The 20002-nt window shown below is 42.0% G+C and overlaps 1 protein-coding gene across 7 annotated transcripts in view; it reads right to left on the bottom strand.

Annotated features, from left to right (window-relative positions):
• Positions 1–664: 664 nt before the first annotated feature.
• Positions 665–20002, bottom strand: part of LOC311504111 (uncharacterized protein) — a 42800-nt gene continuing 23462 nt past the window's right edge. For all 7 annotated transcript variants that reach the window (XM_084567094.1, XM_084567099.1, XM_084567100.1 and 4 more), the window contains 20 exons: positions 19444–19656; positions 16255–16436; positions 15896–16079; positions 14823–14965; positions 13174–13355; positions 10918–11168; positions 10560–10800; positions 10296–10476; positions 9294–9420; positions 9074–9160; positions 8067–8246; positions 7684–7964; positions 6931–7079; positions 5564–5648; positions 4420–4534; positions 3005–3136; positions 2684–2917; positions 1978–2113; positions 1679–1844; positions 665–1596 (listed from right to left, as the gene is read on the bottom strand). In XM_084567094.1, the coding sequence (XP_084423220.1) occupies positions 1192–1596; positions 1679–1844; positions 1978–2113; positions 2684–2917; positions 3005–3136; positions 4420–4534; positions 5564–5648; positions 6931–7079; positions 7684–7964; positions 8067–8246; positions 9074–9160; positions 9294–9420; positions 10296–10476; positions 10560–10800; positions 10918–11168; positions 13174–13355; positions 14823–14965; positions 15896–16079; positions 16255–16436; positions 19444–19656 (3674 nt within the window). In that variant the 3' untranslated portion in view covers positions 665–1191. The remainder of the gene's footprint in view (positions 1597–1678; positions 1845–1977; positions 2114–2683; positions 2918–3004; positions 3137–4419; positions 4535–5563; positions 5649–6930; positions 7080–7683; positions 7965–8066; positions 8247–9073; positions 9161–9293; positions 9421–10295; positions 10477–10559; positions 10801–10917; positions 11169–13173; positions 13356–14822; positions 14966–15895; positions 16080–16254; positions 16437–19443; positions 19657–20002) is intronic.

Genomic DNA, 20002 nt, shown 5'->3' with positions numbered 1-20002 from the left:
CATCTCCTTTCTGACTCATGACTGTGGCCCTGCATCACCGTCTGTATCAGACAAAACATCAGAGCAATATTCAGCTCTGGGGTCCGCACTGACCCTTTCACTGGATGCCGTTTGACCATTTATTCTGTCAGGAGTTATTCTACATTTTAAGGGTCCTGTTAAGTGCATTGAAAGACACTGCAGTGCAGTTTGAACAAACAGCCTTCCTCGTGAGCCCTTATAGATCTATATCATGCAGATTTACATAAATAACTTCACAGACGTCCCACTATTGGTTCATTTAGTATATTTAGTGTCTCAGCGACGTGCTCCCTGTGACTGATCCTTTGTGGAAAACAGCCCCCCGGTTACCAAGAGGTTGCATCACAGGATGAAAATAGGGAGGTGCTGTCCCCAGAGGCTGTCCCTGATCCCTCCACCAACACTCCTCACATGGGCAATAAATGTCCTGTTTTGGAAAGATAAGCATCCTACAGCAACTGCAGACTGTGGCTGTTAAAGAGGGCTCTGAAGATTACCATGGATTCCTTTGAGAAGTTGTAGATTTCAGGTGTTTGTCATATAATATTATAAAATAGAGAATAAAGGCATTTTATTATGTCTACATTTTTCCTTCATCAGAATACACTGTGGCCTTTCTTTGAAGGGTAATAACTGAGAATGAGCCCGGTGAGTGGTTGAAGATATGCAGAGGAGTTCTGTGAGCATCATAGATGTTACGTGTACCTCCACAGCCCGTTCACTGTGACAATGTAATTACCAGAAATGATGGGAGACTGTGAGGGACCTGTCCAGTCAGCTCTGCTTCCACTTGATTTAACTGAACCCTTAGTTATAATCACTTTGTCTGTCAGCACGCTTAAGATGACAGAACCACTCATTACTAAAGACGTACTAGAACCGTCTGGAAGATTATTTAAGGAACACGAACTCTTTCAGCTAGCAGAGAAAATGTATTTATTTATTTATTTAATAGGAATGCTTGAGTAAAGGCGAGGTAGTGGGAATACAAAAGGTTAAAATTATTCAATTAGGCCACCGACCACTTTGAATACAGTGCACAACAGTCGACAATGAGAAAAAATATGCAAAATTTGCTCACACGCAGGTAAAATAATGAACTTTAAAAGGCATAAAAACACGTTTAGGCAATGGGTTTAGTGCAACTATCTAGACAGACTTTAAAAGGGGCTACACAAACAGATAAAGTGCCAAGTCTTTGGTGTGGAGATGGTGCGCCAGGTTCTGAATGCGACACAGCCGAACATTGTGAGCGTCTCCTGCGCTGTACACTCTGAATATGTGGTAGCGACCCTTCTCCCTCAGTGCAAAGTCGAGCTCGTTGGCGGAGAGGTGGATGAAGGACTTCTCTTTCTTTATGGTGGACTTCACTTCCACGTACACCACCACTGCTGGTCCAAAGGTCAGTTTAAAGTCGTATGGCTGGCCCGTCTCCCCGCTCTGATTGCACCAAAGGATGTGAGTAGGTCGCCCAGGGTCGCTGCTGTCTCTCCAGTGGCACAGGAAGGAGTTGACCAGCTGCTCCCCCCACTCGCCGATAGCTGCCACATCCATGCCGTCATCGGATAACACCACCTACAAAAGAGTGGCGCAATTAGGCAAAAAGCTTGAAAGGGATTTACTGGGAGACCCAACACTTAGCAGCGAGTATACTGACGGTGGTTGGTTTCTGGCAGGTGAGCTCAATGTCCTCCAGCATGGCTTGTGGGTGCTGAAATTTGTTCCAGAGAGGGAAGTCCAGGTTCAGAGGAGGACGCTGAGTCTCTGCAGCGGCTGCAGTCCCCTGGAAAGTTCCGGAAAGCACCACAGCCTCAGGGACAGCACTGAGAGAAACAAAGACAGGATCAGTCAGGAGAGGGAGAAAAGGAGTCAATTGGGATTACACTGAGAAACAGTGAAAATCAACACAAGTTCTCTTTGTGAATATTTCAGATCTTTTGAGGAGAAGGAGCCTACAGGCTGTTTGGAGGCGGCTGGTCGCTGGGTGCCTCGGCAGGCTGCGCAGATGGAGGACTCTGTGCTGGTGTGGGGGCTGCGAGGCTTTCCTGTCCACCCTCAGCTCCATCAGGGATCTCACTCTGTTGACTGCGCTCTGTCAGTGACAGACAACACCACATGGAGGAACCAGGCATTGTACAGGATGAGTTATGTCAGCGCCACTGTCACTTTATAAAACACTCACATGGACGCACAAGTTAAATTCAAATTCACAGAAAGCAACGGCTGTATCTGTTACAAAGCTGACATACTAAAGACCAAGTAAAGCTCACAATATATATTATTACTGACAATATCAGTGGTTAAGTGAGTTCAAGCGAGTTAAAGCATTTTTTGTCCACTAACAAACAACAGAACAAGCTGAAAGCACATTGTGGACACACTGTTGTGCTAATCATTTATTCCTAATTTACACATCTAGTGGACCGAGCAGTGTCAGCATTGATTTGGTAGATTTGGTGTGCGGCCGTGTCCCTGACATTTCAGCTGCTAGCGCTTCCACTTTCTCCACGTGCTGGCTGCTAAATTTGATCTATTGAAAACAAAAAACTATCGACTGCTTCAAGTTCAGTTTTCTGCTCCGGTTACAGGACTTTTTTCCTGTAACTATAAATTAGTTTGGACCAAACCAGCTGCAGGAGGAGACAGACATGTGTGTAGTTACCTGGAGGACGTGGAGTGTTAGTGGTCACAGCAGCAGTAGTGTCAGACTGAGCTGGATGGCTGAAGACTCTCGGGAGGCCTTGTTGGTCTGCAGGTCTGCTGCTCCTGACCGGCTGGTTTCCGTCCTGGCTGCTTCCTCTGGAGGGGACTTCTTTCTCTGTGTCTCGGTCTTTAGGTCCAGCTGGGGGAGGCCACATCTTCATGACAGCTTCTACCACGTCACTGCCCGCCTGACCTGTTGGTGATAAGGAAAAAGTGTTTTATAATTCTGCGACAAGCTAAATTTTCTTTACTCCCAACTGTATGGAGCTGTATGAAGTACCTGCACGGCTGTTTCCGGTATTGAGGATAGATGCTCGAGGAGGCCAGCAAACCAGCGTCTGTTCGCCGTCGTCTCGTGCAGGACGAGACGGCTCCTCCGGGGAGCTGATGGAGGAGTGACTCCTTGAAAGCACTGGAGTAAAGATTTTCAAGAATTACAACCAGAGAAGGAGAAGGAGAAGAGATTGGATAAAAGCCGTAAAAGCCCAATAACACACAAGCACGAGCCTGTTTCAGGGCTGCTGTGCCATGAAAACAGATTTTTTAATGAACAGGTCTTTGATCATATTAATCCTCGTAGGGACGTGTGAGTGTGCTCTGCTGCAGTGATCTGCTCCTCTTGCTCTTTGAGCCCTGGCAACAGCTGCTCTTTTATGTCGCCACACACAAGAATTTGCATATGCAAGAAACACACCAGTTATCTTCCTCTGTGTGCGTGTGTGTGAAGGACAGTGTTTGAGCCAGGCTGAGGCTGAGGCTGAGACGAAAAACACTTTGAATATTATGAAATGATAATGGAAATCGGGGTGAGTGTTACAGAGAGAACTGGAGGAGCTGCAGATATAAGGCCGAGAGAAAGCAGCAGCAGCAGCAGCAGCAGCAGTGAGTTGTTAGAATTCATCTCATGCTGCAGTTCTAGCTCTGAGTTGATGTTCTGCATCAAACTGTGATCAACACTGGGCTGCAGATGTGTGCTGCTTGGGTCTTTTCCAAACATTCGACACTTTAACGATAGTTTGCTGCCTTTAATGAGACTGACACAGCTCCCCCAGAACAGTAACAACCCGATGGGTATCCTTTTCTACAAACTGACTCAAGTTTAAGGCTAAAGTTATACTTCTGAGTCAAAGTGATAATCTATAGTTCTGTTACAGTGAAAAAATGATTTGAATAGAATAAACCACTAACCCTGGTTCTTACTGAACACATTAGTGGTATTATCTAGATAAGAAGAACTGGAGAATTGAATCAAAACTCCAGTTATATATCTGACTGTCTAGTATTCTGTTTCCAATTTCTTACTGTGTCACAGGGTTTCACTGTTTCCCAAAAACTATTAAAACACATTAGTGACACGTTCCATCACTGCCATGAACTTTGTAGATTAGTAGATAATCCCACATTCAACGTCCTGCTGCCATAAATACTTAGAAGAGCACTAAACGTGGATTAATATGCTGCTGAAAATAGATCCAACTAATGTAATCAGTCACAGAGCCCAGCTTAGTCCTTCCTAAGATGATTCATTACGAAACAATAAGCTTGGAGCCACAGACAGGGGAGAATGATCAAGTATTAGTATGTACTAAGTATTAAGACACCAACCGATTGTTGAATTTCTTTCTCATAAAACATGTTGATAATGTGATAATTGTGTTTTTGTTTCATCTTAGAGGGTTCATGTGTCATTGTTACCTCTGTCCAGGGTAATCTCTGGTTTGGGAGGCTCTGGGACTTCCCACTGCTCCTCCCCACTTGGCAGCTCTCCGACGCCCTCTTTGTCCAAGAATCTCCGCAGGGCTCTGGGGTCCTGGACATGCATTTATTACAGTTTAGAGTTCTTGGTGTCTCAACAATATATCACGTATAGCCTCATCTCATTATTTTATTGGCAGTGGAAAAACTCTGTGGCTGTCCTCACCACATGTAATTACACTGCAGATATGCTGACCTAATTAGCACGTACTGCCAGTGACTGATCAATTTCCTAGCCGGCTGTAGCCAGACTCAGTTCTTATCACAACATGAGTCTGGTAACCCGTCACTTGGTTTTCATTATAGGGTTTGTTTCAACTGATGCAGAGGGCGTTTATCAATATGTGTTCCAGTTGGTTTTTCTATTCTTGTGAAATCTCTTCAGTTGCTGCCCAAGTATTGTTCCCACTCAAAGCCTGACCAAGTATAGTCCAAGTATTGGAAAGGTAACCTGTGTGAACTTGGGACAGCCAGGTATCCCAGAATGCATTTTGTGCTGCAGCATAATCAGTTCCCAACAGAGCAACTCCAGACCAGAATTTATGGGCAAAGATTTGTAGGTGGGGATGCTGGTCCGGCTGGCAGGCTATCTATATAAGCCTCTTACATCTATCTAGTGTATACAATAATGAGAGGCAGGAGAATTTTTAACCAAACTGTCAAAATTCCCATTTGAATGACAAGTAAATCCAGACATTGAACTTAAATCAAATATTCAGCTGCATTTTATCCAAATTTGAACACTGATGATATAATGCAGCTCCAGCTCTGCTGCATTTCTCCAAGAAGCTGCTGCACAAAGAAAACCAGGAGAGAATATTCACTATAGGAGGATCAAAGTTGAGCGCCTGTGCAGCTGCGCCGCTCTACAGAGACCAGAGCAATTTGCAATATAATGTAAACGTGACTCCCTCCAGGGAAACAGTCATTAGTTGTAGCTGTGGTCAACTCTGCGGTGGCAGCAGCGGGAGCGTTTGATCGAAAGGATTGAGAGTGACAGGATGAAAGACCGCGAGTGGGCAAAGGGCCTTTTCACTGTATGTGGACTAGTGATCGATGTGTGAAGGCATCATATATCACTCACATTTAGACAAGTTATGAGGCCACTCAGGAAACGCCTCAGCTCTTTTCTGTGTTGATTCTCTGTGCAGAACAGTGTCTCCAGCTCCCTGAAATACACACAAATGGGATTACAAGGTAATATGATATAACATGAAAGACATATGCCAAAGAGCATTCAGGATTTGCTTAAACAATAAAAATGTATGGACTGTGTAACTCTTTCAATCAGGAGCCATTTTCCTTGTGTGCCTCAAATGCAAGCGATGGTTGACAAACTTAGTATAAAATGAACTTCTGAAGTTCAGCGAGAGATTTCCACAGTCCGAGCTTGATGTATCAACTGGATATCTTATAAAATCACAGGCATGAAATTCCCATTTAAGGAAACACAAAGAGGGAATTTTACACTAAGAACACTTGTACTTGATCTAGATATCACACACTGCTGAATCCACATATTAGTTTAAGAATTTAAGAATGAGAACTGCTGGTTCTACCCCCCAACACTTACACTGGAAGTATGTTAGGAGTCACATGAATCTTACAATGTCCTCTGTGGACAGCATTACAGCAAGCAATATTGTTTTGATGATGTCAGCCTGCTGCGTCTCCTGTTCCTGCGCTTGCTTAGTGTTTGGTTGTTTTAATAAAGCTGCAAGTCAGCCCATTTTGACGTATTTTGCTAGCAAGACATCTCCACAGAAAGAGATATAATCTGCTTTACTCAACTGGTAATATGGCTTCTAATACTGGTTATCATTTTATACACCAGTCAGGCATAACATTATGACCACCTTCCTAATATTGTGTAGGTCTCCCACGTGCCTTCAAAACAGTTGTGACTCATCAGAGAATGGACATGGGCCTTCTGAGGGTGTCCTGTGGTGTCTGGTTACAGAATGTTGTTAGTGGGGGTCTTTGGGTCCCAAGGGTTGAGGGGAGGGACCTCTGTGGATCATCCCACAGATACTTGATCAGTTTGGGATCTAGTGAATTTGGAGGCCAGGTCAACACCTTGTGCTGTTCTTCATGTTTTTTGAGTTGTTCCTAAAGCGTTTTTGTGTGTGTACCTGTGTCAGTCTGCATCCTGCTGGGGATGGCTGCTGCATCAAGGAGTGTCATTGCTATGGGGTGGGGGTGCCTGGTCTGGTCTAGGTGGGTGCTACATGTCTAAGTAACATCCACATGAATGCCAGGTCCAAATGTTTCCCAGCAGAACATTGTATTGTCACAAGATGGTCAATGTTATTTACTTCTCCTGTCAGTGGTCTTAATGTTTTGCTTGATCGGTGTATATTAAGTGTTAAAGTGCAAAATGCAAATGATGGTCCAGCACATTTAGACTATTACGAGCCAGGACTGAATGTTGGGATTCCATCACACACAAACCTGCATATGTCCAGGTGGTCTGAGACGTGATCTTTCTGGATGTAGAGCTCCTTTTTTTCCTTCAGCAGACAGATGGCATCCTGCAACTCTATGACAGATTCCTCACTGTCAGTGATATCCAGCTGGTAGCGAATGTACAGCTTACCCACCTGTAAGCAACCAGACAACAAGTTCAAACAAATGTTATATACATTTGTTTTTCTGCATTGCTCCTGACTTTAGGTACCAAGTCCTAGTGTCCTCGCTGATCATTTGAGCTGTATTCTGTCTAAAATGTGTTGTAGAAGAATAATATATTTTTAAGATTGGTGTGAATTTGATTTGACAGACACATGAAAGTACAGATGCAAACAGTGAGTGGGGATCAGGACTGTCACAAAATAATTTCTTTCCTGAGCTTGCACGACTCAGGGAAATCCACCACTGAACTACACCTACCAAACTTTTATCTTAGTACTCACAGGAGCTGACTGCATAAGGAGCTATTGTCTAAGTAAAATATTTGTGAACCACATACTAAGTGTAAATGTGTCCTGCTCCTTTATGCTAGTAAATACAGAAAGCAGCAGCACAAAAGAGGAGAGGCAAGATCTAAGAGTAATTCTAACTTCTCCGCAGGGCTAAATGTTGGGTTTGATCAGGGTCAGAGGTATTTCCACTACAAAGTCTTCCACTTGTATGCTTTTGAAAAGTACTCTGTGAACATCTCTACACCAACAAGGGGTGGCAATTCTGACACACTGATTTTCTCACCTGTCCAAAGGAAAGGTGCTTGATCTTGTCTGCTATGTTGCTGTCAATGAGCTCTGAATAGACCTCATCCATCTCATCGTGGTGTCTGAGGAACCTCTGGATGTAGGGGATGACTGAGCGCACCATGGCCTGCATAGACGGACAGGGCCTCCAGCTCTCAGTCTGAGGCTCATGCTTGACACACTGGGAAAGCTGTCGGACCCCACAGATATCCAGAAACAACAATCTGTCCTTCTCGTTGAAGGTAGGCACTGTAGCTTGTTCTTCTGCAGCTGTATGACCTGGTTGGCAATCATACGACAACAGTCAATAATCTTCTGTTTTTCGTTCAAAAAATAAACTTATATAGTGGAAACTAAAGAATCAAAGTAGCAGCAGTTTACCAAGGTTCTTGTTCCAAGGAGCAGTTTTCTTCTCTGCTGGCGGTAGGTTGAGCAGACACACCTGCTTGTGAGGTTTAAAGACCTTTTCCAGCTCTTTATCGTCAGCAATCATAGGCTTACGTGCCAGATTCACCCAGTTGTTATCCTTGGTGGGGAAGACCCTCTTATCAGACACCATACCTGAAAACATGGAAAAAGGACAGACAGAAGGACTTTTGAGATTTAGCATGTCACCTTCTTCTCTCACTGTGCTAGTATAACTGCTTGTTGATGATTAGATACACATGCATTGCATTTTTAAGCATCCAGTATACTGTAGATGACCTCATACATATTGATATCCTCAGGAAGTCTTGAGCCACACTAAATCTGAGGACGTGTATTTTGTCAGGGTGTTAAGATTTGATAAAATTATGATTAAAAGTTGCAGGAATTGGGCACAAGGCTTTTTAAACCTCAACTCCTTCTATTAGTTGTGTTGTCACGGCTGTTAGTGCTGACCACAATATCTTCCCACTGTTTTTAGCACACAGAATGCACCTGCACATTTCACCTCAAGCAGCATCTTTGCGTCACATCTTCCCCTTGTACCGCCTTCTAAACTCTGCACAGGTTGTGGGTGAGCACCTCACAGTTACAGTCTATGACCAGTCTATGCCTCTTTCATGGTCATGATGAACATTTTCCGAAGTTTAGATTTTATTTAACTTATTTGGAAATTAAATTATTTTTATTCCATGTCTTCTATGGCCCTTGATTACATTAGTATTGCTGTAAAGTCAGCACATTAAGCTATCTGACTGCTTCAGTCTCCAATAAAAAGTATTTCCAGGCTGCAGCAGTAGCAAATTTCCCCAGCTGCATTTAAAGCACACGGTAGAGAACAATAGTTTGCAGCAAATATCTTGCAGTGTATTCTGTAGTCAGGCAAACAGAAAGTCTGTAACACACTCATAATAAATAAGTAATGAATAGTGAATTATGTTTACAACACGTGCATTACTCACCTTTCAAAGTGGAGCAGTAACGAAAATCAAGTTTGGGCCGAGAGGCGTAATCCTGGCCTTCAGATTTAGGAGGCTTACACTTTTGAGCTGTTAAAAATATTATATAATAAATTACATTATATTTAGAAGAAAGAAAAACAGAGGGAGGATATAATGATTCAAGCTACTCCCCACTAGTGAGGGAGACATAGTGGTTGTTGAGCAGTCCAAATGTCCTTACCGAGCCTGGCATAGATTACTGACACATCCTGAAGCACTTCAGCAGTTGGTATGGGAGACGATGAGCAGATCAGTTCCAACAGACCAACATACTGATTCATATTGGGGCTGGGGTCCACATTCAGCATCTAAAAGCATCACAGTGTGGGTAAGTATGGTTTGGTATGGGCTTCAGGAATTCAAATTACAACAAAGTTTATATGTAGTAAAATCATGTATTGCCTTGATCTCGGACTATGAACAAGTGGCAGACAAGATACATTATTCAAAGTAACTACTCCCATCAATCCTTCTCCAGTTATCTTTAGCTTTATTAGCTACCCAGTGACAGCAGATGATGCTCTAAGTTTTTGTTGCCTTGTAGGAATTCAGGGACCACAAGAGCTGTTATCATAGTGAGAAAACAGAAACTTAAGAGCAGTAACTACAGAGGAAGAGGCTTAGCAAACAAGCAATTAAACAAGAAGCCATGAGTCCCATTTCTCACATGCAGGGAAATTATGCGAGCTGTTACTAGGACTAACTAAGACTGTGACAGAATGATTTACGGGAAAACTGGGAGCAAGATGCTGGGAGCAAGAAAAGCAAGATGCCACTCTTTGTTTCTACCCTCAGAGCTGGAACAGCAGAGCCAGTAGAATAAATGTACTGGATATCAGCTTTGTTTTTATGTTTTGATTCACTGATTGAACTGATTCCATGTGAAACCAGAAAGCTCACAGTGACACTGAGAGTCTGATTAATGATTACAGGTACCATGACAGACTTCACAACATATAAATATTAAGATATTTTGTGATTTAAACAGCTGTCTGTGACTAATGTTAAGATTCACTGAGCACATGAGAGCAAAGAGAAAAAGACATGTAGTGTAAAAAACAACACAATGTTTGTGACTTGGTCACTGTGGACTAATTCTGTGATACAAGTAAGTGATGGACATCAAACGTGCTCCTACACAGGCTTTTTGTGTGGATTGACCTTAACGGCAGCAGCAGCTTACCTTGAGGAAGAACTCGCTCATGTTTTCCATTTGGCTGTAGAAAGGAGCAAGGACTTTGGGGTCCTGGATGGGACTGTCTGGTCTGCGAGTCAGCGATCTGTAGCGCTTGAACATGGTTGTTGCGTCACTCCAGCACACCTCTTTCAGGTGGTGGAAGCGCCCTGAACACCAGTCATTGTCCCTAGGGAAGAAAAGTCTTACTTGTGGCCTTGAGTGTTTATGTTCATTTTGGCATTAACCTGAGTAATAATGCTGACAACGTACCTCTTATGCTCACACACAAACACAGCAGGGTAATGCTGGAACAGCTCCTTGAGACTGCTCTGGGAACAGTTGGTGTACAGATAGGTGTAGACACTGTGGATGTGTTGCATGGTGGAGGTGAACTCTGCCCCTTCTGACTCGTCCTCAGGGAGTTTCTGCTCCTGGTCATCCGATACTGGTTTGACGCACCACTCCTTCAGGTAGTGAAACAGAACTTCTTCTGAGATAGTTTGTCTCATTCCTAAAAGAGGTGGACAGAGGACAGTCACACTGGCGATCATGTAACTTAACATGATGCAATCAGAAGATAATCCATGACTACAGCCATGGACGGCAGAGACTGTTGACACATCTTTACCTAGAGCTCTGCTGAACTCGCTGGAGTCCATGTCCACATAATAGACATGAGTGGCCAGCAGGCTGGTGACCTCGGGTGACTTCAGATAGACTGAGCTTGGACAGAGGTACTTTCTCTCAAGCTGTTCTCCTTCTCTTGGGCGATAGGCTGGCACCCATTCAAGGCGACACAAGAAGTGGTAGAAGGAGGACTTGACTGGTGGTCCATTGCTGTTGATCACCTGGGCTGTGAGGTACTGAGAGTAGCGATGTCTGGTGGAACAGGACAAATTGGAGAAGTTTTCATCCAGTAAATAAGTTTTCGTCTACAGTAAAAGTAACAGAATACATACCCATATAATGGCTGCTTATTTGACAACATACATTTAACCAGTGGTGGGCTGTCAGGGCCAGCAAAGCCTTCTCTGCTGACCTAAACTTTATCAAAATCACTGACTTACATTTTAATATTTTCCCTAAATCTTATTAAATATTTCCCAATAGCCTATTCTTTTCATTTTATGTCTGTCTCTCAGCTGCAGTGATTCCTGCAGTGTAACTTTGCATTAGAGCTTTTATCCAGTCATATTTCAGCCATCACGTGTTGAGTCAAAGAAATCTGCCTGGGCCTACACAATTAAAACTGCAGGCGGCTGAAGCTTGAAACACATTGTAGTGACGCTGTTCCTTTAACCAATCACATTTCAAGTCCGTATTCTTAGGCCTTCTCTGTGACCTATGGTACCGTCAGTGTTTTTGCGTGGCTGCAGTGAATGAGAGGAGACTTTTTGAATTGTTCTCGCTTTAGTATTGGAATTCGTCTCTCTATATGAGATACAACGCAACGTCCTGTTTTATTGTGTATCCTATGTTGTTGACGGTTTCTATAGCAGTAGTGTCAACGATCGTATTAAGAGGTGTTTTGAATAAGGTTGGAGGGGATTGAAGGCCAAGGTGGAAAATGCATGGCCAGCCACTGCATTTGTCATAGGATTGTGTATCTTCAGAGATCTGAATGTATGGATGACCACCTCTTCACTGGAGCTCAGTAATCTTGAGGACACAAATGACAAGTCAACAAAGTGGCAGAACTGAGTGACCTAATTTCCTCTGCACAATATTCAGCACTCAGCAACACTGCATGTGGTTGATGATCAGTTATATGCACTGAGAAATTCTCAAGTCAAACTGATCAGTGCTTTAGATGGCAGTTTCTCTTTCAGTGAGTTTACAGGGCTGTGGTAAAAAAATAAATGAACAAATGCAACTTTGTGCTTGTTCACAGTATACGGAAAACTAGAATCTCTGCTATTCTTCTCTGAGAGTTTGGGACTTAATCAGTATTGCATACAGACATATTGTCAGTACACATTGTATTTTTCAGCAGCAGTTAGTTTTCATTAATGTTATTATAATATGTAAGCATTTATTGAAACAAGTTACCCATTATACTTAATGATAACTTGGATCACTCATCCTCACGCCATTTTCATGAAAATATTTGATGGTTTTTGAGACAGAACTGTTTTTGACCTTCATGCTGTAATTATAGACTTTGCCGAGCAATGCCTCATAGATTACTACAGTAGTTGTTAAGCTGTTTACTTTACACCAAGATTACTTCAGCACAACCAAACTAATGACTGTAAATGCATCAAGAAGGAAGAAACCCTACTAGTTAATTTTTGACAAGAGTCAACCATTCCAGCTGACTAACTCATGAAGCTGTTTAAGATACTACCAGCAGTGTAGCAAGCAGTTATAAAGGTAAACAATGGCTACTTTGAGGAATCTAACCTTGTGTGTGTGTTATAAACAATAAATCAGCTACAATTTACAAAGCTAATTATTCGTCCCAGACATAAAGGAGCGGCTGGTAGGAAATGTTGCATAGGATGTAATTCAACCATGCACTAGCAGTGTGCACTGCTCACCAGTGTGAGTTTATTAGCTTGGGTGACCAAGTAACCTGAACTGTTGTCCTCTCCTCACACACATCCATAACAGCAGCTCACGAGATGCTTTAAAAGCAACTAAATCCCAATTTTTAATCCGATATCTCTTGTTAATGGCTACGGAGGAAATAATGGGAATTAGTGCCTGCTTAACTAATCCCATAGCCATTAACATATCCTTTATCTCTGACCATTAGGTTTCCTAAATATAACAGGCACCCAGTGAATGCACTCGTCTAAAAATGGCACAATATTTGCTGGACAGAATGTGACAGAGGAGGAGGAACATGTTAAGTGTGTGGGTGTCTACGTGTGGGCGTTACCCTGTTTCCCAGTTGGACTCCAGCATCTCCAGCAAAGCCATTCTCTGCTGCAGGAGGAGGGAGCCAGGCAGCTCTGCTGTGGCCAGGGCATGAAACTCCTCGCAGGGGTAGTCATCAACCTCATAGCCCTCCCCAGGATTTTGGTGCCAATTTGCACCTTCAATAGACCAGGGACTGGAGGCCTGGTGGAGGAGCAGGGAAAAAATTACCTTCACATTTAATAACAGCTTACAACATCTCACATGTTCAAAATCCATAAGTGTTCTACACTGTTATTGCAGGTTTGTCGCAGACTGCACTGCTAGGCTTTTCTTGACTCTTGTCTTCCTTTCTCCATCCTAAACTACATACCATTGACTGGTCCAATGCCTATTTGGTTTAAACAAGCAAATTCAAATGTTTTCAAATGTTTTACTATTTAATAAAATGTAGGATCAATGAAGGATTATCTTATCTCTTACTTAAACATATGTATAGTTTTATTTTTTAGCTGATTGAATCATCTCCTATTTGTCTTTAAATGCAACCTTATTATGTTCTTCCATTTAGAAACCGTTAGTTGTCGGCAGCAACTGACAACTATTCTCCCAGTCTGCAGTCCTTTTTCCAAATAATCTCTTAGTATGGAAGTTCAGGGAGACAGAACTTCATATGATGGTATAAAAGCTGACTAGATACTAACACTAATTAGAGACTAAGTTATTCAGTGTCATTTGTTACTCAGATTCTCATTAATTGGCTTACAAGAATTATTCAGAATTTATCATATGTAACTTGAAAATAAATGACATGATGGTTTTAACCAGTAATTGCAACTGGTGCCTACTATGTTCCTGAAAATGAACTGATCAATTAACTGACTGCTGAACAATCTCACCACAAGGTCCATTTTGTAGGGAAAACTGTTCTGTAACAGCTGGAAAAAACATTTAAACATGTACAATTCAAAAACACCTCCTGATGAAGAGCATGTGACAAAAAAGCCGTAGAGCAACTAATAAATGGAAATTGCCATTTGTTTTTCCCCGTCAGTGCTAACCACAAATAAGAAAGGCCTGCGGTCCTTTAAAGTATTTGCCTTCATTTGTAATGACCAGAGTTTTACAGTTAATTATTAGGGTCTGGTGTGCACAGTAATGTCCGTAACTTCTTTCTATTATTACATGCAGGCAATGACAATCGCACATTGACTGATGGTATCATCACAAATCCCCATGTGATCCATTGTAGCAGTAGCCCAGGCTTAAACAGGCTCCAGGAATGTCTGACCTGCCCAGCCTCAGCTCTGTCCGTGACATGTCCCGGCAGCCACCTGCTTTTTCTACTCATCCTGAAAGCAGCTACTGATCTCTCGAGTCCTGTGTGACTCATAATTGTTAGTATCTTCATCCCTTTAATCACCACCTTGTTCATCATAATGAGTCACAGATACAGAGGAAGATTCTGGTCTGCTTCTGGTGTCCACGCAACCAATAAATATTGTGTCCTTACACAACCAATCCATAGCCTTTTGTCATCAGTGATTACATGCAGGGCTGTCAAGACCTTCATATCTAGTCTTTTTTTGTCAGTAAAGCTGCACCTTTACAGCATGAGCTGAGTGTGATTCCTACACAGCTGAGGTAACAGTTCAGGGAGGTCATTCTCACCAGTTCTGTGGCAGTGAGTGTTTTTCTTTCTTTACGAATGATAAGGCCGTCTCTGACTCCTAGTCTGGTGAACAGTTCCCTCCATCCTCCTACATCGTTGTCTGTCTGCACATAGCAGGGGCTCAGCAAGATCCAATCATAGCCTGTTGGAGGTGAAAGTGGAGACAGCAAGATGAAGTCATACAGAAGGAAGATCAATAAAGAAATGCTGTAAAGAGTCACTAATTTGTGGACAAAAATATAAATGGACAAATATCTAAAAATGCTGTTTAGCTTTAGATATCAGGAAAATTTAACAAAATTCTGTTAAAGCAGCTGTTTTCATAATGTATGGCTGTTCTCAAGGACAACTTTCTAAAATTAGATTGCCTCTGTGATGGACTTTCACTGTCAAATGTGCTGCTGTTGAACCAATAAAATGTACTGGAATGAATCTCAGCAATAAATGTCTTACACGATCAGAGTCTTTAGTAAAAATGTTGCACTGATGTCTTTAAAATGCGAAGTAGAAACATCTTAAATAGAAAATCAATTTGTATCTCCACAAATTCAGCCTTTTTTCTTGATGCATTTCCATTACAGGATGTTGTCCACTCCACCACCACTTACATAACAACAACACACCACTATGTCCAATAATCTCAGGCATGTCTTGCTTCTTTAACCCTAATAATAGAGGCAAACGATGACATAATCACTAACCACTGTCCTGATAAAAGAAAATATGCACAAAAATACACAAACCCACAGCTGATGTCCCAAATGTACCCACACAAAAAAAGGAGATGGCAGCTGTGGACAGTAAGAAGCAAGGCCTGCTGATTGTTTTGAATATTCTAGTTGATTTTCTAAGTCTAGGAGGTCTTTGTGGGTAAATCTGATTGGTTGTTGGACTATCCAATTGCATGTATTTTTTGTCTCTATAGCTGTTGAAAAATTCCCCATAATGAAATACAAATGCCGTTGACTGATATTCTGATAAGAATCTGATAAGAAGTCTGGCCACACCAGCATGAACACAGTTTCTGTGTTTATGTTTGTGTCAGTATAAAGAGGTGTGGGTTTCTCCCTACCAGGCAGTTTCTTTGGCAGGTTGATGTTGTCATACTCTTCAGAGAAGTGCACCCTGTCAGTGGCTGGACACAGCAGCCCCCTGCAGGTGAGGACGGGTATTGTGGCATCTGAATATTCCTGGCTGGAGGAGGAATGCTGCTTGATGAAAACCAAGTAGCTCACAACCACATCCTCGGGCTTCGACTTGTGGTGGAATCAGTGGGAATGTCGCAGAAGGAAAACAAGGGCAATGATAGAAAGCAGGAAAGACATTTAAGGCAAATTCAATGAGCAAAACAACATGATAATTATGCTGATATGTTGTGGTTGACAAGGAAATAGACCCCTGAGATGCAGTACATAGTATACTGCTTATTACCTTCCATTTTTTGTTCCGTATTGAAGGGTAGATGTGCTGCTCCAGCAACTCTTGAGGCTCCAGTTCATGAACCCCAAGTCTTCTGAGCAGCTCATGGACCTGCTGATTTTCCAGAGGCTCCAAACAGTTCAGCAGAGAGGGGTGAACCACACTCACATCCCTGTACAAAGCAGACAGTGGTCCTGCAAATAGAAAAAAATCAAGCCAGATTAACACCACCCACCTACATCCACAAATGTAACATTCAGTCCATACACAAATACTTAGTTTTTCCAAAGACCATATTTGTTAGACTACTGTGGTAGCAAATAGCATTAGATTGTAGGTCATACAATGTCAGCCCAGTTTTAAGTTTGATCTGGATTTCGGAAATAAACAATTCCTGGTGATTTTCGTCTTTCTTGGATTTCAAATTTCTTAGCTATTTTTAAATAATTGTGTTTTTCTTAACCACATAAACACACATTGTACCTAAATCACGAGAACAGAAACCCTCCAGTGACCTACATTCTACTTTCTGAGGCTGGCATCTGATGGAACGTTTCCCCAGTGATCTCTGTACTGCTCAATATTTCAGAAGAACACTGTGTTTAACTCAGCTGTCTCTCTCTGAAGCTCTCACGCTCATCTCTGTCCACTTGACTTCACCTTTTAGCAGAGCCGGAGGTTTGTGCTTCACATTGACATCACTTGCAAAAGTTCTAACTCTAAATACCAGCCAAGGCCGAGTCAAGACTTTACTCATACTAGTACTGTTTCTACTAACTTTGCAAGCAGTCATACCAAAGAATTTGTCAAGCTTTTCTGTTACTCAAACGCTGTTGTTATTACATACAAGTGGGTGACAGGACTCAGGTTAAAGCCAAAAATCAGAGTGCCACAGTCTATGCCTGCCTCTTATTTAGTCCATTGTATCGACATGCTTCTTATATCAGTCACCACAAACTTTAGAAAATATGGAATTATGGTCAGCATCTAGACCCAGCAGATGAAATCTGGAACACAGCTTTCCATGTCTCCACAGAGTTTGGTGACTAGATAATCGTGTGTGACTTCTTCTCTTAGCTGTTTAAGCAACATCCTTGCCATGCAACCATTATAAAACTTTTGACAAAAAGCCCTCTACAGACAAAGAAAGCTTTTCTTGTTTTCTTCACTGAGGGCATTCCTTGTTTTTGCAGTAGATGCGTCCACAGAATAAAGGGCATTTTCAGTATGTTTACAATTAATGTTGGTACCTTGTCCACGCAGCAACCTCCAGTGCTGAATAAAGAAGTCAACACAGAAATGCCAGAAACTGCAGATCCTTGAATGATATTTATGACTCACCTGTTTCAATTATATCAATGCTTAGATTTATGAAAAATGAAGGGAGTTGGAGCTGGATGCTTCCCATAATGCAACCAAAAACAATCTTGCTGTAGGACCCTCTCTGTCTGGTAAACACCCCATGTAACAAGGGTCATTTACTCAGATGTCATCATTATTTTCTCACAAGACATTATAAAAATATTTCGGCAGAGTGAACACTACAGAAGTAAATTGAAGGGTTAGAATTGGTGAATAGGTTTTCCTAAACACAAGACTACCTTGGGGCATGCATAGTGAGCATTTCAGGATATCGCTAATCTTCTATCCTGACTACAGTACCAGGTGTAGCAGATTACTGCTTAAAGGTGACTACAATCTGGATATTTAAGAGCACGTTAATGCACTAATACTCTTCAGTGCTGATCAGCAGGAAATTCACTGTTTCAACTAAATAATTCATTGATTAATTTATGAACAACATGAATGGTGATGGAAGAACACATCAGTGGTGCTCACATGAGGCTCATTGAAGCTAGATAATAAAGAGTGCTGAGGGAGAATAGAATATAGATACACCAAACCACTTGGACAACATGATTATTAAAGCCTGCAAGCAGCAGTGGCATGATGCTTACATCAGAGTGTGAAAATCAATTATTCATGTCTGCCATTCTAAACCTCTGCTTTGGGTGCTGTTTTTGAATGTGATGACGCACAGCAAGTGCAGCGCTCCACCACTTTTATGTGGCCGTGCTCCCATCTGAGAGGCTGCATGTCTGTTTATTCTTAGAGAGAGAGGTCAAGTCTTTCTGGAGACTACGTACAGGTTTGTCACACATCTACATAGCTGCATGACCTGCATGTGCTGCCTTCCAAGAGAGCAGACAGAGCTGTTGACGCAGATCCTTTTAAAGGCTATGCTCTGTTTCTACTCAGACACCAGAGAATAAAGTGAGTTTAACTGAGTGCCTTGATCCAAATGTAGCATATAATTCAACATGCTATTTTTACTTGTTATGAAGTGCCATATTTATTTCCAGCTTTTGCAAGTATTACACTGCTGAGCTCAATGAAGCACAGATGGAGACTGTCATGTGTGCACCTCAAACAGTCACCAAGGTGATACATGTTTATCCATTTTTGTTTTTCTGCATCAGATTCTCACATTTTTAGAAACTGAAAACCTGTGAAACAGTACTGTCCTATATTCTGGCTGCTTGCTTTTCTCCATCTGCAGCACTGGTGTGTTGCTACTGCCACAGCTGATTTAGCACTGTGCAATCAGCACATGCACATCCATACATTGCTTGCAGGTGCAGAGCACTTATCCGCATAAAAAAAGAGTAAATGCAGACACTGATGTCTCCCAGTTCTTTTTTTAACTTTACATTTTGCTGTGCATTGTATATGGGGATCCTATTCTGAGTAAGGATGCTGTGGGTGAGAATTCTGGATTCCTTTGTTGAAAGAATCAAAGCATCCAGACCATGTGATTGCCATGTAATCATGTATGATGCAGCAGTGTGAAGTTATTTTAGTGTTAACTGCCTTTTCAGTTCTATAAAACTGGAGGGGAGTTTAGGTTTTCCCAAGGTACATCCGTGGGTGGTGTATATCTGCTGTCCGGTTGCCCTATTTTTAGCTTTGTTTTTGGATATACTGTGACCAGGACAACGATGGACGTTCACAGACCTCAATGTCCATTCTTAATAAATCCATTGTAAGAATATCTCAGTATTTGTGAGACAAAGTCATTTGGCTGAACAAGATGTCAGTTTGCAGCTCAACCTCATTCCACTGATTCAACTTCAACTGAAAAAAAAAAAATAGCCTCTAGCTACTGCCACTTATGTAGTTATGTTTAAGTTACAGAATTACCTGTCTGAGCTTGAGCTTTCTTTTTTTTGGACCTGGTTTCTTCCATAGGAAAGAACACTCCATCTCCACTCAGCGCCACGACACGTCCGTCGGCCAGAGGAATTATGGGTAGATCACGGAGGGTTTGCAAGATGGAATCTGCCTCTCCGTAGCCATGCTCCAGAGCTCGGTAGTTGCAAACCAAAAGCCTGGCTAGTTGACGCAGGTCTCCGTCTAGAAGAACATCACGAGGCGTTACAGAGAACTTAACCAAATTAAGAGCAAAGAGGGGTCTGTAACCAGTGAATGCACACACAAGTATAAAAAACTTAATGAAGCATGATCTATCTCACTTTCATAAATGATGTCACAATTTGTTTAAAACCAAACAAAGTGAGCCATCTGACAAAACAAGCTATGCTAATGACAACACTTATAAATTACAGTAGTTAATTAATTAGTAAAGGTTGCCAGGTTCATGCGATGAATATTCTATGGGTATTTTTAATGCGACAAAATACCAAACTAAACTATTAAATGAATGTATGTTTTTTCTTTTTTGTACACAGTCATCACTGTG

This window comes from Chelon labrosus, assembly GCF_963514085.1.
Source record: "Chelon labrosus genome assembly, chromosome: 19".
In the NCBI taxonomy this organism is placed as follows: Eukaryota; Metazoa; Chordata; class Actinopteri; order Mugiliformes; family Mugilidae; genus Chelon; species Chelon labrosus.
The sequence above is the reverse complement of the archived record's forward strand: the minus strand, read 5'-3'. Positions and strand labels throughout refer to the sequence as shown.